This window comes from Salminus brasiliensis, chromosome 14, assembly GCF_030463535.1.
Source record: "Salminus brasiliensis chromosome 14, fSalBra1.hap2, whole genome shotgun sequence".
Classification (NCBI taxonomy): domain Eukaryota; kingdom Metazoa; phylum Chordata; class Actinopteri; order Characiformes; family Bryconidae; genus Salminus; species Salminus brasiliensis.
The window spans coordinates 36752851-36776377 of NC_132891.1; the positions used below are offsets into that span (position 1 = coordinate 36752851).

Here is a 23527-nt window from a genome sequence, read left to right on the forward strand (position 1 = left end):
TTAGAGATCTCATTAAAAAGAACTCTGGGATTGTTTTTGTTTTTCTCGATCAGCGAGGCCAGATATGCTGAGCGAGCTTTAATGAGTGCCTTTCTATATTGACTAAGGCCGTCCTTCCACGCAGAGTGGAACACCTCTAGTTTGGTCGTCCGCCATTTACGCTCTAGTTTCCGCACTGTTTGTTTTAAGGTACGAGTATGATCACTGTACCACGGTGCAAGCCTTTTTTTCCTCATCATTTTATTTTTGAACGGTGCTACTTTGTCTAAGGTTGATCGGAGGGTATTCTCTAAATCGTTTGTTAATTTGACGAGCTCCGTTTGGTCTGACGGAGTGTAAGCTAAGGTTGATAGGGGTGGGAGATTTTTAGTAAACTGTGCAGCTGTCATTGGTGTTATTGTGCGTTTTAGGCAGTGTTGGGGAGAAGAATTTACATTTTGCCTTAGATGTAGCTCAAAGGAGATTAGATAATGATCCGATATTACTGAGCTTTGAGGTAGAATATTTAGCTGATCAATGCTAACACCCAGGGTCAGGACTAAATCTAGGGTATGATTACAGTAATGTGTGGGTCCAGTTATGTTTTGTATAATGCCAACAGAATCTAAAATTGATACAAACGCCTTTGTTAATGAATCGTCTGCTTTTTCAAAGTGAATATTAAAATCTCCTACTATTATAACTTTGTTGCTGCACACTGCCAAGTCTGCAGCAAAATTACTGAATTCTTTTAAAAATTCAGAGTAGGGCCCTGGAGGCCTATAAATATTAATCAGTGTGAAAACATTTTTATTTGTGGTCGGATTTGATATATTTATGTAGATAAGCTCAAAAGAAGTGAAGGTGTTACAGTGTTTTTGAATAATCTCTAGTGTATTCTGATAGAATATACATACTCCACCTCCTCTGCCTGATAATCTAGGGCTATGTACATATTTATAACCTGTGGGGGTGGCTTCATTTAGAGCTATATATTGATCAGGTCTAATCCAGGTTTCGGTTAGGCAGAAAACATCTAGTTTCTGATCACATATCATTTCATTTACGATCACTGCTTTTGAGGATAGTGATCTAATGTTAAGTAGACCGAGCTTTAGGTCTGAGGTGCTGCTGTTATCGTTGAAATGAGAGATTTTAACACTGATTAAATGATTAAAACGAGCTGATCTAGATGTTCTCTGTTTGGGTTTAATTCGGGGCACAGACACAGTCTCAATACAGTGAAACCTGGGTGACGCCTCAGAGCCTCAGAGCAGCTCGCAGACGGTGGGTTTAGCCGGTCTGTCTGCGGCCTGGTCTCGGCTCTGGACTGTCAGCAGTCCTTTACACTCCTCTGCGACTAACTAGCAGACTATGAGCTATGCCCCTCCCGCGTGGGGTGGACACCATCCCTACCTAAAAAACCAGGCTTGCCCTCAAACTTTGACCAGTTATCTATGAAGCCCACATGATTTTCGGAACACCACTTGGACATCCAGCGGTTCAGCGCTGTGAGTCGGCTGTAGGACTCGGCGCCGCGCCTCATTGGGATGGGACCAGAGCAAATTACGGCATCGGACATCGTCTGGGCCAGTTTAACCACCTCTTTAATATTATCCTTAGTTATTTCTGACTGCCGCAGACGGATATCATTGGCCCCTACATGAATCACTATCCTCGAATATCTCCTGTTTGCTAGCCGCTTAAGGTTGCCGCTAATGTCCGGCGCTCTGGCTCCCGGTAAACAGCTAACGGTCACTGCTGGAGCCCCTAAAGGACTAGTTATCTTCACGTGTGGAACAGTAGAGTCTCCTATGACCAGAGTACTGTGAACAGGCTCCTCAGCGGGTGTTTCGCTGAGCGGGGGGGGGGGAGCGTGGTGTTCCGGTGGGCTAGCTTCGGCCTTTGCGCTAGCATTAGCCTTAGCTTTCCGGCTATGCCGCCGAGACATCACCCATTCGCCCCGCTGTGAGGGCTCTAACGCCGGAGTGGGGGGTGCTAGCTCTCCCTGAGGCAACGGGGGGCAACTCCTGCTCTCTATCCTTCAGTAACCCCATGATGCTCCACCTCTAACTGCTCCACCTTTTCCACCAGAGAGCTACTAACTCACATTTAGTACAAACACTATCATTATCACTAGCGGTGGGAAAAGGGTCTAGACTAAACATGCCACACTTCTCACACTCAAAAAGTCCAGCAACAGCCTTAATAACATACAAACTTACCGCTTTCAGCTGATTTAGGCACCGAAATAAAGTTGTTGTTGTGGGGTACTCCGCTTTTTAATAAACCTGTGGACTGTAAACACAATCTAAAAGCAGTTACGAGGAAAAGCGCTAGAAAGTGATAGAAAGCAGAAAGAACAAACTAAACACGGAGACAGTGATTCCTCCAAGGACCGGGTCTGGAGTCAGGATTTCCCACAAGCCAATCTAGCTTTCAGTTACAGCCTTATTCTCAGCTCTGAGACTAAGAAAGTCTTTTTTTGTTGAACCTGTTTGATGTTTATTGCCTCCCTTTGTTTAAATACACCATTTTGTCTCCTTCATTTGCGTTACCAACCTTTTTCCTCTCTTTTTCACACCTCCTCTGTAGTGGTAACACATTGCCCTTTGGTTCAGTGGGCTGCTGGTTCAAACCCAGCCTCCAGCAGTCTAAGCAAAACACACCCAATCATCTTTGTTCTCCTTTCTGATTATTCATTTCTCAGTGTATATATTTATCTCCCTGTTTAAAATAAAGCAATAAACCAGGAGTTACTATGTTAAACTATGTTACTATAATTGTGTGATTTAATATATATTATATTTATTTGATATATTATATATAATACATTTGGTCAATGGTTTTTCTCTACATCTTTGATGGACCGCTCACCGATCTGCTTTCAGTACATTCAGTGTTGGATCTTTCCATGCACACTTCTCATCTTCGTGCTTCGGGCTTCTGCAGTGTTCTGCATCGTCTGAAACATGAAATGTGTTCAGCGTGTTCAGCTTATGGGGTTAAAGCCCCGGATGATTGGTCAAAAGCCCTGAATGTTTTTTAGAAAATTAAAATTAATTTAATTAAAATTAAATTATAATTAAAAACAACATCAAACAACATTGCAAATTAATTGCCCCAACGTTTATTGAAATTATCATCATCTAGAGGTTGGCGTGTGTGTGTGTGTGTGTGTATATACATATATAATGTGTGTTTACTGTATCACACAGAAGAATCAGGGGAGGTATGGTTCTGGACATTTGGGCTAAGCCCCGGATGTTTAAAATGTCTGGCTTCCCCCTGACTGGAGTTTAAAACACTGTGGAACTCCAGGCTCCAGCGGGGAGAGCCTGAATTCACACACTGTGGAGCTCAGAGAGGAAACAACTGAAAAGAGCTGCTTCTCTCATGCTGAAACTGGTCACTGCTGTGCTTTCGGTGGTGGTTAAACGTGGTCTGCACTGCTGGCTGATTTGTGTGGTTAGCAGAGTTTGTTAGCTCTGCTGTGCTCTGATACTCGCTGGGTGATGGACTCTGGAGCGGGGTATCCTATTAATGGTGTTAAAAGGCTTTACTCTGCTTTTTCCACAAGGCAGAGTGAGTCTCATTGTGAGTCTGAGTCAGATACAGTGTAAAAAATAATAAATGCCAGACTGACGGAGAGGAGCCAGCCCTTGGAGCTGAGCAGGCTACAACACTGGCTCTAAAGGGTTTCTCCAGCCGTGCACTCTGTGTTTTTATCTAGTGGTTGAACAGGGAACTGCAGTGTGTTGTGACCTTCTGAGCCTCTTGCACAGCTGCTGAAACCCTCAGGATCAGCTAATTAGAGAAATATCAGATGATTGTATATTTTGGCTGAAAATCAGCTGATGCCATTGCATAGCCGATCAATTTATCTGTCAGCAGTCATCACTGAGGCTGTGTATGCTCCTAGATTAAGGTCCTAACTTCCTACATGAACTAAAGGCTAATGTGGATGGAACTGTTTAATTGAACAGTAAACCTCTAGTCAGTTTGGCTTCAATAATCTTTACATAGCTGTGTGGCTCAGTGGTGGCTTAGTGGTTAGAGCACTGGGCTATTGCTCACAGGGTTGTGGGTTTGATACCTTGGTTGAGGGCCTTAACTCTATATGCTCCCCGAGCACCACAGTGATTGCTGCCCAACATTCAGGACATGTGTGCTGACTTTGTCTCGTATTGTATCTGTATGATTCAGATTAAATCAGTAATCACACTCACAGCTTTAACCTTCAGCGCTACCGGTAACCGCCGTTGGACTGAATTTCTGAAGTAGAGTTATATCAGAATAAAAAGCCTAAATGATGAAAAAACGAATGCCTGTATGTCAGACTGAGACCTGCTGCACCGGACTGAGACCTGCTGCACCGGACTGAGACCTGCTGTAGTGGACTGAGACCTGCTGTACCTGGACTGAGACCTGCTGTACCTGACTGAGACCTGCTGTACCGGACTGAGACCTGCTGTAGTGGACTGAGACCTGCTGTACCTGACTGAGACCTGCTGTACCAGACTGAGACCTGCTGCACCGGACTGAGACCTGCTGTAGTAGACTGAGACCTGCTGTAGTGGACTGAGACCTGCTGTACCGGACTGAGACCTGCTGTAGTGGACTGAGACCTGCTGTACCTGACTGAGACCTGCTGCAGTAAACTGAGACCTGCTGCACCAGACTGAGACCTGCTGCACCAGACTGAGACCTGCTGCAGTAAACTGAGACCTGCTGCACCAGACTGAGACCTGCTGCAGTAAACTGAGACCTGCTGTACCAGACTGAGACCTGCTGTAGTGGACTGAGACCTGCTGTACCTGACTGAGACCTGCTGCAGTAAACTGAGACCTGCTGCACCAGACTGAGACCTGCTGCAGTAAACTGAGACCTGCTGTACCAGACTGAGACCTGCTGTAGTGGACTGAGACCTGCTGTACCTGACTGAGACCTGCTGCAGTAAACTGAGACCTGCTGCACCAGACTGAGACCTGCTGCAGTAAACTGAGACCTGCTGCACCAGACTGAGACCTGCTGTAGTAGACTGAGACCTGCTGCACCGGACTGAGACCTGCTGTAGTAGACTGAGACCTGCTGCACCAGACTGAGACCTGCTGCAGTAAACTGAGACCTGCTGTACCAGACTGAGACCTGCTGCACCGGACTGAGACCTGCTGCACCGGACTGAGACCTGCTGCAGTAGACTGAGACCTGCTGCACCGGACTGAGACCTGCTGTAGTAGGCTGAGACCTGCTGCACCGGACTGAGACCTGCTGCACCAGACTGAGACCTGCTGTAGTAGACTGAGACCTGCTGTAGTAGGCTGAGACCTGCTGTAATAGGCTGAGACCTGCTGCTCCGGACTGAGACCTGCTGTACTGGACTGAGACCTGCTGCACCTTAATGAGACCTGCTGCACCTGACTGAGACCTGCTGTAGTAGGCTGAGACCTGCTGTAGTAGACTGAGACCTGCTGTAGTAGGCTGAGACCTGCTGTAGTAGACTGAGACCTGCTGTACCAGACTGTGACCTGCTGTACCAGACTGAGACCTGCTGCACCAGACTGTGACCTGCTGTAGTAGACTGAGACCTGCTGTACCAGACTGAGACCTGCTGTACCGGACTGAGACCTGCTGCACCAGACTGAGACCTGCTGCACCGGACTGAGACCTGCTGCACCGGACTGAGACCTGCTGTAGTAGACTGAGACCTGCTGTACCAGACTGTGACCTGCTGTACCAGACTGAGACCTGCTGCACCAGACTGTGACCTGCTGTAGTAGACTGAGACCTGCTGTACCAGACTGAGACCTGCTGTAGTAGACTGAGACCTGCTGTACCTGACTGAGACCTGCTGTAGTAGACTGAGACCTGCTGTAGTAGACTGAGACCTGCTGTACTGGACTGAGACCTGCTGTACCAGACTAAGAGCTACTGCACCAGACTGAGACCTGCTGCACCAGACTGAGACCTGCTGTACCAGACTAAGAGCTGCTGCACCAGACTGAGACCTGCTGCACCAGACTGGGAGTAAAGCAGTACAGTAATTCTATACAGATAGATAGTATTTATGATCGTACCGACAGTGAAATACTAAACGATGAGGACAGGTGTTTTAGGTGACTGATATTTCCTCTCCTCTTTTCTGCAGGTATTTTATGTTTTGTTTTTCTGAAGCTGTTTGTGTTTGTGTTTACACTCCTACTGTAAAGAAAGCTTGGATTTACCTGCAGAATTAAACTGTTTTTAGGTTCTGAACAGGAAGTGGTGTGCTGGGATAGAATACACAGCTGTTATGATTGAATATCTGCTCACAGGAACTGTATGAAAATATGAAGATATGGTTTTGATGTTACTGGAGCATTTTAACATCACATGGTTCAGCTTCTTACTGTGTGGAGCTGAGAACCTGCTTATTCCACTGCAGGACTGGAAACACTGTCTGCTCATTTCTCCCTGAAACAGTGATTAATAAAGCTGAACTAAACTGACTGATTATTGTTGAATCTGGGATCCTGTAATAATGTATGAGTTATTATTAATAACAGCTGATCAGAAATCAGTGATCTGTATTTGAGTAGATCTGTGAGTCTGTTCTGCTGAAGTAACTGCTTTATCATTCTCTTCTGTGTGCAGTCAGATCATACCTGATCTCAGACGGTGACGGTCGTCTCCTTCACCACAACCTCTCTCCTCGTCAGTGGGATTATGTAGAGTTTACTTTACTGAACTCAGAACAGGAGCTGAAAGAGTTTAGGCTGAAGAGGTACGTCCCATCAGACAGAGGAGTTCAGAAGCTGCAGAAAGTCATCGCATCATCCACAAAAGCTCTGTGAGTATTTTAACTCCACAGTATACTGATACAGTACGTGTAGGTGTGTGTGTGTGTGTGTGTGTGTGTGTGCTTGTACTCTGTAATTGAACAATAACAGGAATCTCAGTAAAACAGAGCCTGCAGATAAGCAGGTACGGTTCAGTGGAATTTGGAGAATTTGGCTTGTGTGTGAACAGAAGCTGATCATGAAAACACAGTGAGGTTCTAGATAACCATCAGAGCTTTAGTTTAACAGCTGAGTGTTTAGTTTAGTGTTGGGAGTGAAAACAGAATATGATTCCAGAGAGAATCTATAAAAACACCTCCGTCCAGCATGGTCAGGCCATGCACCAAACTCCTCCAACCTCCCAACGTATGTCTCAGTAGTAGATTAAACAACAGCCTGAATACAGTCGTCATTTTTCTTCACAAATCATGAGAATATTGATTCATGAACCCAGTTTTGTGAATCAAGTCAAATTGTAAGAGTGTATCGTCCCTGTTCAGTCAGAAAGGTGGAAGTACAGAAAGCGCCACCTCATGGACAGCTGTACACGCGCATTTCTCCAGAAGCTTGATCTGAAGGTAGAGCAGCATGTGGGCTGAGGTGGTAGAGTAATACTACAGGATTTTACACTAATATGACTCTATGGGTTCTGCAGCGTTACACAGCAAGTCTGGAAATGACTGCAGATTATTATTTATTTAACAGAATTTTCTCTGCTAATCTCTTCAAATACTCAAGACCAAATTCACCCAGGTAAAATGGGATGGCTGTGTCTCCTCCGTTTTTATTTATAAGTTCAACTTTGCCTCATTGGCTGCATTGAATAAGACAGTGAGGGAAGGGCTTTCTTTTGAGCGCTCCTTGACACGTAAAAACACTTTTAAACACTTATTTCAACTCTCGAAACAATGCGTAAAACAACCACTCTGCTGCTTGCATTGTTAGTGCATATAAATCTCTGAGTGGAACCTCTTGTTTACCTGTCTAGCACCTGAAAAGAAGACCCGGACCCAGACTGATCAGCAGGTGGGAAAGCCTGACTGCTGGATGGAATATATGTGTGAATCTGAATCCTATCTAGTTTCAGTGCTAGATTTCTTCTACACTGATCATGTGACCACTGACATCCAAACCTTCAGTGTGGCACACAACCATCTTCATTTCAGGAACTGATTCAGAAGTTGTAAAACTTTGATGCTCTTCAAGGAACATTCAGGGGTTGAGAGAGAGATCAACAGACACACAGAGATGAACAGACGTTAGGGTGGAGTCAGCCGGAATAAAAAGATGTTCTGATGTTTGGGAACACGCTTGACTGTTACCATCAAATAATGAGAGTATTTCATAAGAAAACCCTCTTTATCCAACTGCCAGATTCAAATTATATCAGAAACTGAAAAATGGAGATAAGGGTTTTGTAGAACAGTGACAGAATACACCAATCAGCCATAACATTAAAACCACGGGCAGGTTGTGTGCATAACTGTGTGACCAATTAAAAATTATTTAATAATAATTTATTATGCTTTAATAAAACTAAAAATAAAATTATTAAAATGTTAGAGCTGTTCTTTTTCCCTCCCTGTGCAGAATCCTGAACATGTGTCAGCCATGCAGCTCATATATGCAGGCAGTTTGAGCTTTCACTTTTATCAGATGTTAGATGGAGAAGCTGCAGATAGTCACGCTACTGTGCTCGCTCCACCCAGCTAATTTACATACTTTTACTTTATGCTCAACCCCTCCTTCCTTCTCCCTCATTCTGTTCCAGGCTTAATGACTGTGCTCTCACAGAGGAAAGCTGTTCAGTTCTGGCCTCAGTTCTCAGATCAGTGAACTCACTGAAAGATCTGAACCTGAATAAGAATAAACTGCAGGATTCAGGAGTGAAGAAGCTCAGTGAGGGACTGAAGAGTGAACACTGTAAACTGGAGACACTGAGGTAAGATCATCACTCTCTCACTCAACCAGATCTCACACAAGTATAGTTAGTGGTGTCTGTGTGTGTGTGTGTGTCGTCCAGTCTTTTTTGATTAAAAGGAAGATGACAGTGTTTATAGAACACACTTATCCTCTCTCTCCAGAAAACAGCAATATTATACAGTGATAGTCCAGTCTTTATTAATCACACTCAGATGAAAGTGAGATGATAAATATGAATAAGAGTGAAACTATAAACAGTCTGGACTCTCTTCACTCTCAGACAGACGTAGTGTGTACAGTTCCTCCAGCAGAGAGGAAGCGGTCAGTGGTGTGTGACTGGTTATTTTGCAGTGTGTGGGTCAGTGGTTGGTCCTGCTGACGGGGAAGAGAGGTTAGAACCTGTAAAGAAATGTGAAGAAGTGTTCACAGTAACTGTTGATGAATGTTGATGACCTCATGATGCTTCATCAGTGATGAGTGTTCGACTCAGTATGTATTGTTGAATGTTTTAATCAGTAGACTCTATATCCGTTTTAGTCAGGCTGATAGAATATAGCAATTTTTTTTTAAACACTGAGAATTCATGTCCAACACTTTGTCTCTCATCATTTACTACTGACCTCCATGTTTCTACGTTCTGTGTTAATGATTACTCTTAAATGAGCCCTGAAGTCACTGTGATGTGTTCTCTGCTGAGCTCTGGAGCATACATAGATCATAAGGGGGTCAACATGATCTGTGGGTGATCCTGATGCTGCAACACAGATGTATTGAACCCACAGTTCTGTAATGGACAGGCTGTTCAGATCTTCAACAACTACCTACAGATTACATTACATTGGACCGACCCTTTTCCTTTATGTTTCCTACGCTACGTTCATAAAGCAGATTACAATGATTTTCTTCAGGTGTGACTCAGATTTGTAATGTGTGGCAGTGTGAACAAGAGCACACACTGAATTTACTTTCATAGTGGTGTTAAAATCTGACAGCCAGATCAGAATTCACGCACTTACATCAGTCCAACCAAGCCTTCATCACAGCTCTGAGCATGAGGACAGGGGGGTCCTGCAGAACCCGTCTACACACTTCAGTGGAGTTTCATGATTTAACACAGCCTTCAGTTCAGGAAGGGCTTGTTAATTAGCTGATTAGCTGGATCAGGTGTGTTTGATCAGGGGAAAGTCTTACAGCACTGACATCAATGCTTATTATCTTAACACAGCAGGTTCAGAACAGGAGGCAATTCAACCGGTACCAGATTCATGTAAAACAAACTTCTCTATTTAATCACAAAAATAATTCTTAGATAAAAAATACAACTAACAGAACCCTAATAGCACTAATGCTAATGATTTACAGTAAAACCAGAAGTTGTACATACACTGTATAAAAACATTACATCCACTGTCTGATCTTAAATCTCTCTGGGTTTAAGGGAGTCAGGATTACCAACATTATTTGCTAAATGTCAGAATAATGACAGGAAATCATTTGTTTTTCTACAGGGTTACAAGTTTCCATACACTAAGATCTTTAAACATTCGAAACAGGTTAAAGCACAGAGGAGGTCATGGCTTTGGAAGATTTTCATAGGTTAATTGACAACATTTTAGTTCATTGGAGGCACACCTGTGGATGTATTTTTAAGGCACACCTCAAACACACAGTTACCTTGTGTGACATTGTGAGAAAATCAAAAGAAATCAGCAAAGATATCAGAAGATCCTAACTGATCTATAACCAGAAAGGTTTAGTCTGATTTGAGATCAGACAGTGTACACTGTGTGCACGGTCATTAGCAAGTGAGTATTTTGACCATGTTATCATTCTTAGGCATATTTTCTAACTCCAAGCTGGATAAACTTGAATGCTTAATGGATTTAAGAATAGCAGGTGATGTGTGTCTGTGTAATGAGGGAGGGTGTGGCCTAAGGAGGTCAACACCCTATATCAAGGTGTGCATAATTATTAGGCAGTTTTTTTCTTCAGGCAAAAAGGGCCAACAAAGAGATTTAATTGACTCTGAAATGTCCAAAAATACCAATAGTCTCTCAGAGGGGATATTGGGACATGATTACAGAACCATCAAACATTTTGTAGCAAATAGTCAACAGGGTCACAAGGAACGTGTTGAGAAAAAAAGCTAATTAACTGCAGAGGATTTGAGAGGAATCCAGCATGAAGCTTTGAGGAACCCATTACCCTCCAGTTCTGTCATATTCCAGAACTGCAACCTTCCTGAAGTAGCAAGAAGTACAAGATGTTCAGTGCTCAGAGACATGGCCAAAGTAAGGAAGGCTGAAACCCGACCACCACTGAACAAGACACATAAGCTGAAGCATCTAGACTGGACCAGGAAATCTCTGAAGACAGAGTTTTCAAAGGTTTTATGGAGTGGTGAAATGAGAGTGACTCTTGACCAGATGGCGCTTGTGGCTGGATCAGTAACGTTCACAGAGCTCCACTTCAAGTCAGACGCCAGCAAGGTGGAGATGGGGTACTGGTATAGGCTGGTATTATTAAAGATTATTTAGATTAAAGATTATTATTATTGGAAGGTTTTAAGTTGTATGTTTTTAATTCTCACTTAAACAGATGAAAATTTAAAAAGTGAGATGGGAAAATGTGTTTTTCATTTAGCTGCGTAATAATTCTGCACAATAATGGTTGCCCAATAATTGTGCACATATAGATATTCTCCCAAGAAAGCCAAACCCTCACTTTTACTTTCTTCATAAATTCATGTTTGAGGTTTAACATTTGGGATTAACTGAGAGCACTGTAACTGATGATTAATAACAATAATCCTCAACAATAAGACTTGCCTAATAATAGTGCACACAGTGTAGATAAACTTCTGGTTTCAGCTGTGAGTACAGATTTCTATTTACTGACACGAAAAAAACATTTCAACACTCCTCCCGACTCTTTGTGTGTGTGTGCGCTTTAGTGCTGTCAAGTCAACATTAGCACATTAATACATTAATGTGATTAAACCTTCCAGATTTATGCACACAATAAGTTTAATGGCCCCAAATATCTTCTAATTCACTCTTTTTTTAGTGAATAGTGTTTTAGTTTAGTGTTGTAAACACTACGTTTAATTTATGCCGAAATATGGATGAAATTATCACAATCCCCCTCTTTCTTATCCTTCAGTCCTAAGAAGTAAATAGCAGAAAGTGAAATACATATATAATGTGTGTGTGTGTGTGTTTCTCTCGCATGTCCTCTCTCTGGTCAGTGTAGTAGAAGCTGTAGTAGAAGCTATTGGCCCTACTTTTCAATTCCTCCTGAATTCTCTCTGAACCCTCTGTAGCCAACAGCCAGTTTCAGAATACACCAAAAAGTAAACAACAAGATTTTCATCCTCAGCACCTGTAACTAAGATGTCATCAAAGAAACAATGCACGTAAGGGAGTCCTTGCAGCACTTGATCCTTCACTCTTTGAAAGATGGAGGGTGCTGAGGTAATTCCACAAGATAGTCGGTTATAAACAAATAGACCCTTTTAAGTGGTGATAGTGAGGCATTCACAGGACTTCTCACTGACTGCTACCTGCAAATAAGCATATAAAAGATTCAGCCTGCTAAAACGCTGTCCACCTGCAAGTGATGCAATCCTTGTTTTTGTAGATGCTCTAGGTCAGCTTACACTTTGGGTCGGAGTGCATACGGTACCACACGTGTTTGTAGGAATTTAGGCTGCTAATCAGGTTTCAATGTCAGTATTACTTAAATCTTTGACTGTTTCCTGGCCTTTTTTAAAGACATTAGTATGTCTTGAGGAAGTCTGTTCTAACAGCTTAACCTGTATTAAACTGGTTTACCCAACTTCCTCTGATCAGCATCATTGATCTAACACTAGACTAGCAGTACACTTATACCATGATTATTTTAATAGCTGAATTCTAAAGCTGTTCTCAGTGACACCATTACTGATCAGGGATATGATGCTCTGTCTCGGGCTATATACAGAGCACACAGTGAAACGAAACAACGTTCCTCCAGGACCATGGTGCAAAACAGACACAGTGCATACAGAACACAAGTGCAACACAATACAAGTGCAGACAGACAATACAACACAATGCAGGCAGTACAGTACGAGACACAGCGTGCAGACGAGACACAGCGTGCAGGCGAGTTAGTGTAACAGACTGAGCTTTGACTGAGATTGTAGTGAAAATAGTGTGTATTCTGTGTTATTGTGGAGGATCAGCCAGAAAGCAGTGGAGTGCAGCACAGGTTAGTGAGGTTCTCTAGCAGGTACTTTGAAATAAACAAGTAATTGTGCAAAAATACAATGTGCAATTATACGCAATATATATGCAAAGAGTGCAGTGAGGCACTGAGCTACTATGTAGTGCAAAATGCTTTCACATTTGTCTGGGATTCACATCTTGGGTGAATGAATGTGTGTGTGTGTGTGTGTGTGTGTGTGTGTGTGTGTGTGTGTATTGAAGAGTCCTTCCATTTAGTCTCTGGAGTTGAGAAGTCTGATTGTGGAAAAAAACTGTCATGTTGGACCAGATGCTGTGATACCTTCTTTCTGATGGCAGGAGGGAGAACAGTTTGTGTAAAGGGTGGGTGGGTCCAGGACCCAGTTGCAGAGAGAGGTTTTGAGGCCCCGCAGGCTTAGCTTTGAGGTTGAGATGAGGTTCTGTGGGACTATGGTGTTGAATGCTGAGCTGAAGTGTCCTAAGTGTCCTTCTTCTCCAGGTGAGAGAGAGAGAAAGATGAAAGGTAGTGGTGATGGCATCGTCTGTGGAGTGGTTGGGACAATGTGCAAATTGCAGGGGGTCCAGTGAAGGGGGCAGTTGGGTCTTGATGTTCCTCATGACTAGCCTCTCGAAACACTTCCTGATGGTGGGAGTGAGTGCAACGGGACCATAGTCATTGAGGCAGGTCACTGTGGACTTCTTTGGCATCAGGATAATGGTGGTGGTCTTTAGGCACGTTGGGACAGTGGAGCTGCTCAGGGAGATGTCAGCTGGTCAGCTGAGATAATTACATTAATTTCCTCCTTAACCTGACCTTGATCCATGTAAACTATTGAGTTACAGACCCATTTCACAACTTCCCTTTATTAATAAGATCATGGAGAAAGCTGTCGTCCACCAGTGTTAGTGATGAACAGTCGTGATAAAGATTCTCTCAGAGAACTGACCACAAACACACCACACTTTCAGGAGGTGACCACTGTGTGTTTAAGACTGTAAAGAAAGTAAGACTTAGAATTAGCTGGGTTTTTCTTCTGTACTGAGCTCTAATTGTTCAGCTGTTCTGAGAAACACACAGTGTGAGATTGTAGGACATGTATACATCTACACACTGTACACACACGCTATGACTGACAGCACTGTTCTTCATGATGACTGTCTACACTCTTGATCAGAAATTTCAGGAGTCTAACATGCTCTTTGCTCAGTAATTATGCTAATTAACTAAATGAACAGAGTAGATGAAAAGAATGATGAAATGACTGATGAAGGTTCTGTACCAAACTAAACAGACTGAATGTCATAAAACTACCAAACAATTTCCTACTGTATTCCTCAGGAGTTAACCAACCTCCAAACACTGTAAATCTGTTCCTGCCATGTTTCAGGTCATGGGAAAACCACTGGTAGTTCACTGCCACTAGGTGATAACTGCAGACCCTCAAAGACCTGTTTTCATATGTATCAATATTAGCAACATATTGAGGAGGTCCCACTGCCTGTTGTCATTAGCACAGGTCCCTTTCTCTCAGTGGAAAAGAGTGGAACCCTGATTCCTGCTCTTAAAGGAGCATTTCTTGTTTCTTATTATTATGCCTAGACCTATTTATTCATTATGACTGAGGTTTTTTAAACCTGAACTGGGCCTGAACTCACCAGCACACAGGACAGGCATGTCTACATTTTACTCTTTGGTGTACTGGCCTTTTGTCTTGCAGAACAGCACTTCTCTCATGCTGCAGGTGTTGTGCCGAATTCCGACTGTCCCACAGAATCTGACTCTACTACGTTCACACACATCTGATATGGATGCAACAGATTATGCTGGAGATTTCTGTTGTTTCTGTTAGTAAATATCTATTAATCGTGTATTTTGCTTCACAGCTAACAGAACAGCACCTGAAGCATCAGATATCTTTAATTTATCAGTATCCGCAGTGATATGGGTACAGGATCAGCAGTTTATCTGGGCAGAGTTTTATATTTAATTGAGAGAAATATAAATGAATAATCCACCATCTGTGTTTTTAGCCATTTCCAAAGATCTCCTGAAGGAAGCTCAGTTAAATCATTTTTAATTAATTATTGCTGAAGCTGCTGCTGCTACTGGAACAAATCAGTGACTGGAGTTAAAGAGAAGAGAAGAGGTTCTTCTAGTTAAAATATGAGTTACTGTAATGTGGTGCTCACTTACAGCGGGGTTTGAACCCAGGCCGCCGTGTTGGAGGGCCGGCGCGCTACTGAGTGAGCTACCACGATCACGTGACCAACGGGCCCAAGAGCAGAGTCTTTCAATCTTAGAGCAGGTAAAACGGAAACGATGTGTGTGTTGGTGTGGATCAGCACTGTGTGGCTTTATCTGGTAAAAAACAGAGGCTAATTGTAAACTGAGGCAAATTGTATAAATATTTATGTTTCCTTTTGGCGGTTGTGCAGATTGCGTGTAACATGTTTCTCACTCATTTTGTGTGTGTGTGAGAGTGCATAAGTGTGTGTGTGGGTGTGTGAGTGTAGTATAGTTGATTATTGAGTGTGTGAGTGTGGTATAGTTGAGTATTGAGTGTGTGAGTGTGGTATAGTTGAGTATTGAGTGTGTGCGTGAGTGTGGTATAATTGAGTATTGAGTGTGTGCGTGAGTGTGGTATAATTGAGTATTGAGTGTGTGTGTGTGAGTGAGTGGGGTATAGTTGAGTATTGAGTGTGAGAGTGTGGTATAGTTGAGTATTGAGTGTGTGTGTCAGTGGGGTATAATTGAGTATTGAGTGTGTGAGTGTGGTATAGTTGAGTATTGAGTGTGTGTGTGTGTGAGTGGGGTATAGTTGAGTATTGAGTGTGTGTGTGTGTGTGAGTGGGGTATAGTTGAGTATTGAGTGTGTGTGTCAGTGGGGTATAATTGAGTATTGAGTGTGTGAGTGTGGTATAGTTGAGTATTGAGTGTGTGTGTGTGAGTGGGGTATAGTTGAGTATTGAGTGTGTGTGTGTGAGTGGGGTATAATTGAGTATTGAGTGTGTGAGTGTGGTATAGTTGAGTATTGAGTGTATGTGTGTGAGTGGGGTATAATTGAGTATTGAGTGTGTGAGTTTGGTATAGTTGAGTATTGAGTGTGTGTGAGTGTGGTATAGTTGATTATTGTGTGTGTGTGAGTGTGGTATAGTTGAGTATTGAGTGTGTGTGTGTGGTATAGTTGAGTATTGAGTGCGTGAGTGTGGTATAGTTGAGTATTGAGTGCGTGAGTGGTATAGTTGAGTATTGAGTGTGTGAGTGTGGTATAGTTGAGTATTGAGTGTGTGAGTGTGGTATAGTTGAGCATTGAGTGTGTGTGTGTGTGTGTGTGTGTGTGAGTGTGGTATAGTTGATTATTGTGTGTGTGTGTGAGTGTGGTATAGTTTATTACTGAGTCTGTGTGTGAGTGTGGTATAGTTGATTATTGAGTGCGTGAGTGTGGTATAGTTGAGTATTGAGTGTGTGTGTGTGTGTGAGTGTGGTATAGTTGATTATTGTGTGTGTGTGTGTGAGTGTGGTATAGTTTATTACTGAGTCTGTGTGTGTGTGTGTGAGTGTGGTATAGTTGAGTATTGTGTGTGTGAGTGTGGTATAGTTGAGTATTGAGTGTGTGAGTGTGGTATAGTTGAGTATTGTGTGTGTGGTATAGTTGATTATTGAGTCTGTGTGTGAGTGTGATATAGTTGATTATTGAGTCTGTGTGTGAGTGTGATATAGTTGAGTATTGAGTGTGTGTGTGAGTGTGGTATAGTTGAGTATTGAGTGTGTGAGTGGTATAGTTGAGTATTGTGTGTGTGTGAGTGTGGTATAGTTGATTATTGTGTGTGTGTGAGTGTGGTATAGTTGATTACTGAGTCTGTGTGTGTGTGGTATAGTTGAGCATTGAGTGCGTGAGTGTGGTATAGTTGAGTATTGAGTGTGACTGTGTGTGTGTGTGTGAGTGTGGTATAGTTGAGTATTGAGTGTGTGAGTGTGGTATAGTTGATTATTGTGTGTGTGTGTGTGTGAGAGTGTGGTATAGTTGAGTATTGAGTGTGTGAGTGTGGTATAGTTGATTATTGTGTGTGTGTGTGTGAGTGTGGTATAGTTGAGTATTGAGTGTGTGAGTGTGGTATAGTTGATTATTGTGTGTGTGTGTGTGTGAGTGTGGTATAGTTGAGTATTGAGTGTGTGAGTGTGGTATAGTTGAGTATTGAGTGTGTGAGTGTGGTATAGGTGATTGAATGTGTGTGTGAGTGTGGTATAGTTAAGTATTGAGTGTGTGTTTGTGTGTGAGTGTGGTATACTGTAACACTGTAAACTGGAGACACTGAGGTAAGATCATCACTCTCTCACTGTAGACAAAAGAGACACACACACACACACAAATGTAGATTTAGTCTGTTTGAAAAAGTGTTCGATATGTACATGAGTACACATGGTCACACACAGGTGTAGTGTGTAAAGTGATGGACAGCAGCTACTGCATTAGTACCGTATTAAAGTGTGTGTGTGTGTGTGTGTGACGCTGTGCTGTGTGTGTGGTATAGTTGAGTATTGAGTGTGTGTGTGAGTGTGGTATAGTTGAGTATTGAGTGTGTGTGTGTGAGTGTGGTATAATTGAGTATTGAGTGTGTGAGTGTGGTATAGTTGAGTATTGAGTGTATGTGTGTGAGTGGGGTATAATTGAGTATTGAGTGTGTGAGTTTGGTATAGTTGAGTATTGAGTGTGTGTGAGTGTGGTATAGTTGATTATTGTGTGTGTGTGAGTGTGGTATAGTTGAGTATTGAGTGTGTGTGTGTGGTATAGTTGAGTATTGAGTGCGTGAGTGTGGTATAGTTGAGTATTGAGTGCGTGAGTGGTATAGTTGAGTATTGAGTGTGTGAGTGTGGTATAGTTGAGTATTGAGTGTGTGAGTGTGGTATAGTTGAGCATTGAGTGTGTGTGTGTGTGTGTGTGTGTGTGAGTGTGGTATAGTTGATTATTGTGTGTGTGTGTGAGTGTGGTATAGTTTATTACTGAGTCTGTGTGTGAGTGTGGTATAGTTGATTATTGAGTGCGTGAGTGTGGTATGGTTGAGCATTGAGTGTGTGAGTGTGGTATAGTTGAGTATTGAGTGTGTGTGTGTGTGTGAGTGTGGTATAGTTGATTATTGTGTGTGTGTGTGTGAGTGTGGTATAGTTTATTACTGAGTCTGTGTGTGTGTGTGTGTGTGTGGTATAGTTGAGTATTGAGTGTGTGTGTGAGTGTGGTATAGTTGAGTATTGAGTGTGTGAGTGTGGTATAGTTGAGTATTGTGTGTGTGGTATAGTTGATTATTGAGTCTGTGTGTGAGTGTGATATAGTTGAGTATTGAGTGTGTGTGTGAGTGTGGTATAGTTGAGTATTGAGTGTGTGAGTGGTATAGTTGAGTATTGTGTGTGTGTGAGTGTGGTATAGTTGATTATTGTGTGTGTGTGAGTGTGGTATAGTTGATTACTGAGTCTGTGTGTGTGTGGTATAGTTGAGCATTGAGTGTGTGAGTGTGGTATAGTTGATTATTGTGTGTGTGTGTGTGTGAGTGTGGTATAGTTGAGTATTGAGTGTGTGAGTGTGGTATAGTTGATTATTGTGTGTGTGTGTGTGTGTGAGAGTGTGGTATAGTTGAGTATTGAGTGTGTGAGTGTGGTATAGTTGATTATTGTGTGTGTGTGTGTGAGTGTGGTATAGTTGAGTATTGAGTGTGTGAGTGTGGTATAGTTGATTATTGTGTGTGTGTGTGTGTGTGTGAGTGTGGTATAGTTGAGTATTGAGTGTGTGAGTGTGGTATAGTTGAGTATTGAGTGTGTGAGTGTGGTATAGGTGATTGAATGTGTGTGTGAGTGTGGTATAGTTAAGTATTGAGTGTGTGTTTGTGTGTGAGTGTGGTATACTGTAACACTGTAAACTGGAGACACTGAGGTAAGATCATCACTCTCTCACTGTAGACAAAAGAGACACACACACACACACAAATGTAGATTTAGTCTGTTTGAAAAAGTGTTCGATATGTACATGAGTACACATGGTCACACACAGGTGTAGTGTGTAAAGTGATGGACAGCAGCTACTGCATTAGTACCGTATTAAAGTGTGTGTGTGTGTGTGTGTGACGCTGTGCTGTGTGTGTGGTATAGTTGAGTATTGAGTGTGTGTGTGAGTGTGGTATAGTTGAGTATTGAGTGTGTGAGTGTGGTATAGTTGAGCATTGAGTGTGTGAGTGTGGTATAGTTGAGTATTGAGTGTGTGTGTGTGGTATAGTTGAGCATTGAGTGTGTGAGTGTGGTATAGTTGAGTATTGAGTGTGTGAGTGTGGTATAGTTGAGCATTGAGTGTGTGAGTGTGGTATAGTTGAGCATTGAGTGTGTGAGTGTGGTATAGTTGAGCATTGAGTGTGTGAGTGTGGTATAGTTGATTATTGTGTGTGTGTGAGTGTGGTATAGTTGTGTGTGTGTGAGTGTGGTATAGTTGATTGAATGTGTGTGCGAGTGTGGTATAGTTGAGTATTGTGTGTGTGAGTGGTATAGTTGAGTATTGTGTGAGTGAGTGGTATAGTTGAGTATTGAGTGTGTGAGTGTGGTATAGTTGAGTATTGAGTGTGTGTGTGTGTGTGAGTGTGGTATAGTTGATTATTGTGTGTGTGTGTGTGGTATAGTTGAGTATTGAGTGTGTGAGTGTGGTATAGTTGAGTATTGTGTGTGTGAGTGGTATAGTTGAGTATTGAGTGTGTGAGTGTGGTATAGTTGAGTATTGTGTGTGTGAGTGGTATAGTTGAGTATTGAGTGTGTGTGTGTGTGTGAGTGTGGTATAGTTGATTATTGTGTGTGTGTGTGTGGTATAGTTGAGTATTGAGTGTGTGAGTGTGGTATAGTTGAGTATTGAGTGCGTGAGTGTGGTATAGTTGAGTATTGAGTGTGTGAGTGTGGTATAGTTGAGCATTGAGTGTGTGAGTGTGGTATAGTTGAGCATTGAGTGTGTGTGTGTGTGTGTGAGTGTGGTATAGTTGATTATTGTGTGTGTGTGTGAGTGTGGTATAGTTTATTACTGAGTCTGTGTGTGAGTGTGGTATAGTTGAGTATTGAGTGCGTGAGTGTGGTATGGTTGAGCATTGAGTGCGTGAGTGTGGTATAGTTGAGTATTGAGTGTGTGTGTGTGTGTGAGTGTGGTATAGTTGATTATTGTGTGTGTGTGTGTGTGTGAGTGTGGTATAGTTTATTACTGAGTCTGTGTGTGTGTGTGGTATAGTTGAGTATTGAGTGTGTGTGTGAGTGTGGTATAGTTGAGTATTGAGTGTGTGAGTGTGGTATAGTTGAGTATTGTGTGTGTGGTATAGTTGATTATTGAGTCTGTGTGTGAGTGTGATATAGTTGAGTATTGAGTGTGTGTGTGAGTGTGGTATAGTTGAGTATTGAGTGTGTGAGTGGTATAGTTGAGTATTGTGTGTGTGTGAGTGTGGTATAGTTGATTATTGTGTGTGTGTGAGTGTGGTATAGTTGATTACTGAGTCGGTGTGTGTGTGGTATAGTTGAGCATTGAGTGCGTGAGTGTGGTATAGTTGAGTATTGAGTGTGACTGTGTGTGTGTGTGTGAGTGTGGTATAGTTGAGTATTGAGTGTGTGAGTGTGGTATAGTTGATTATTGTGTGTGTGTGTGTGTGAGAGTGTGGTATAGTTGAGTATTGAGTGTGTGAGTGTGGTATAGTTGATTATTGTGTGTGTGTGTGTGTGAGTGTGGTATAGTTGAGTATTGAGTGTGTGAGTGTGGTATAGTTGAGTATTGAGTGTGTGAGTGTGGTATAGGTGATTGAATGTGTGTGTGAGTGTGGTATAGTTAAGTATTGAGTGTGTGTTTGTGTGTGAGTGTGGTATACTGTAACACTGTAAACTGGAGACACTGAGGTAAGATCATCACTCTCTCACTGTAGACAAAAGAGACACACACACACACACAAATGTAGATTTAGTCTGTTTGAAAAAGTGTTCGATATGTACATGAGTACACATGGTCACACACAGGTGTAGTGTGTAAAGTGATGGACAGCAGCTACTGCATTAGTACCGTATTAGAGTGTGTGTGTGTGTGTGTGACGCTGTGCTGTGTGTGTGGTATAGTTGAGTATTGAGTGTGTGTGTGAGTGTGGTATAGTTGAGTATTGAGTGTGTGAGTGTGGTATAGTTGAGCATTGAGTGTGTGAGTGTGGTATAGTTGAGTATTGAGTGTGTGAGTGTGGTATAGTTGAGTATTGAGTGTGTGGGTGTGTGAGTGTGGTATAGTTGATTATTGTGTGTGTGTGAGTGTGGTATAGTTGTGTGTGTAAGTGTGGTATAGTTGATTGAATGTGTGTGTGAGTGTGGTATAGTTGAGTATTGTGTGTGTGAGTGGTATAGTTGAGTATTGTGTGAGTGGGGTATAATTGAGTATTGAGTGTGTGAGTGTGGTATAGTTGAGTATTGTGTGTGTGAGTGGTATAGTTGAGTATTGTGTGTGTGAGTGTGGTATAGTTGATTATTGTGTGTGTGAGTGTGGTATAGTTGAGTATTGTGTGTGTGTGGTATAGTTGAGTATTGTGTGAGTGGGGTATAATTGAGTATTGAGTGTGTGAGTGTGGTATAGTTGAGTATTGTGTGTGTGAGTGGTATAGTTGAGTATTGTGTGAGTGGGGTATAATTGAGTATTGAGTGTTTGAGTGTGGTATAGTTGAGTATTGAATCTGTGTGTGTGTGTGTGGTATAGTTGAGTATTGAGTGCGTGAGTGTGGTATAGTTGATTATTGAGTCTGTGTGTGAGTGTGGTATAGTTGAGCATTGAGTGCGTGAGTGTGGTATAGTTGATTATTGAGTGTGTGTGTGTGTGTGTGGTATAGTTGATTATTGTGTGTGTGTGTGTGAGTGTGGTATAGTTGATTATTAAGTCTGTGTGTGAGTGTGGTATAGTTGATTATTGAGTCTGTGTGTGAGTGTGGTATAGTTGAGCATTGAGTGTGTGAGTGTGGTATAGTTGATTATTGAGTGTGTGTGTGTGTGTGAGTGTGGTATAGTTGATTATTGAGTCTGTGTGTGAGTGTGGTATAGTTGAGTATTGAGTGTGTGTGTGTGAGTGTGGTATAGTTGAGCATTGAGTGTGTGAGTGTGGTATAGTTGAGTATTGAGTGTGTGTGTGTGTGTGTGTGGTATAGTTGAGTATTGAGTGTGTGTGTGTGTGAGTGTGGTATAGTTGAGCATTGAGTGCGTGAGTGTGGTATAATTGAGTATTGAGTGTGTGTGTGTGGTATAGTTGAGTATTTAGTGCGTGAGTGTGGTATAGTTGAGTATTGAGTGTGTGTGGTATAGTTGAGTATTGAGTGTGTGTGTGTGTGGTATAGTTGAGTATTTAGTGCGTGAGTGTGGTATATTTGAGTATTGAGTGTGTGTGTGTGAGTGTGGTATAGTTGAGCATTGAGTGTGTGAGTGTGGTATAGTTGAGTATTGAGTGTGTGTGTGTGTGTGTGGTATAGTTGAGTATTGAGTGTGTGTGTGTGTGAGTGTGGTATAGTTGAGCATTGAGTGCGTGAGTGTGGTATAGTTGAGTATTGAGTGTGTGTGTGTGTGAGTGTGGTATAGTTGAGCATTGAGTGCGTGAGTGTGGTATAGTTGAGTATTGAGTGTGTGTGTGTGGTATAGTTGAGTATTTAGTGCGTGAGTGTGGTATAGTTGAGTATTGAGTGTGTGTGGTATAGTTGAGTATTGAGTGTGTGTGTGTGGTATAGTTGAGTATTTAGTGCGTGAGTGTGGTATAGTTGAGTATTGAGTCTGTGTGTGTGTGGTATAGTTGAGTATTGAGTCTGTGTGTGAGAGAGTGTGGTATAGTTGAGTATTGAGTCTGTGTGTGTGTGGTATAGTTGAGTCTGTGTGTGAGAGAGTGTGGTATAGTTGAGTACTGAGTATGTGTGTGTGTGTGTGAGTATGGTATAGTTGAGTATTGAGTATGTGTGAGTGTGAGTTCATGAGTGTGGTATAGTTGAGTATTTGTGTGTGTGTGTGTGTGTGTGTGCGTGTGTGTGTGTGCTGGAGTCAGGGTTCTGGTATATGATCATTTCTCAGGTTCTCTGGTTGTGGTGAAGAATAAAACGTTCTGAACGTTTAGAATCGTAGAGATGTTTTTCGGAGTTGGTGCTGACGTGTTTCTATTGGTCCTTTCATCCTATAATTCTGATACAGAATAAAGAACAACTGCAGATTCACATGTTTCTCTCTTCCAGGCTGGAAAGGTGTTCTCTCACAGAGGAAAGCTGTTCAGTTCTGGCCTCAGTTCTCAGATCAGTGAACTCACTGAAAGATCTGAACCTGAGTAAGAATAATCTGCAGGATTCAGGAGTGAAGAAGATCAGTGAGGGACTGAAGAGTAAACACTGTAGACTGGAGACACTGAGGTAAGATCATCAATTACTGGGGAATGCAAATCACACACACACAGCCTACACACACACTCTCTCAGCACATGCAGCGTTTGTGAGCATTTTTGTCAGAGTAATGAGAGAGAGAGAGTAAGTGAGAGTATGAGAGAGTGAGAGTTTGAGAGTGAGAGTATGAGAGAGTGAGAG

General features: G+C 42.3%; 3 protein-coding genes across 4 annotated transcripts in view; 2 read left to right on the plus strand and 1 right to left on the minus strand.

Moving 5' to 3' along the window:
* The window catches only part of LOC140577232 (uncharacterized), a 222032-nt gene that overhangs the window by 184019 nt on the left and 14486 nt on the right, over positions 1-23527 (plus strand). The gene's annotated exons all lie outside the window — the stretch shown is intronic.
* Positions 1-23527, minus strand: part of LOC140577237 (butyrophilin-like protein 8) — a 161721-nt gene that overhangs the window by 54010 nt on the left and 84184 nt on the right. The gene's annotated exons all lie outside the window — the stretch shown is intronic.
* LOC140577233 (ribonuclease inhibitor-like) overlaps positions 1-23527 on the plus strand; it is a 75046-nt gene that overhangs the window by 37033 nt on the left and 14486 nt on the right. For both annotated transcript variants that reach the window (XM_072697101.1, XM_072697102.1), the window contains exons 7-9: positions 6613-6808; positions 8569-8739; positions 23186-23356. In XM_072697101.1, the coding sequence (XP_072553202.1) occupies positions 6613-6808; positions 8569-8739; positions 23186-23356 (538 nt within the window). The remainder of the gene's footprint in view (positions 1-6612; positions 6809-8568; positions 8740-23185; positions 23357-23527) is intronic.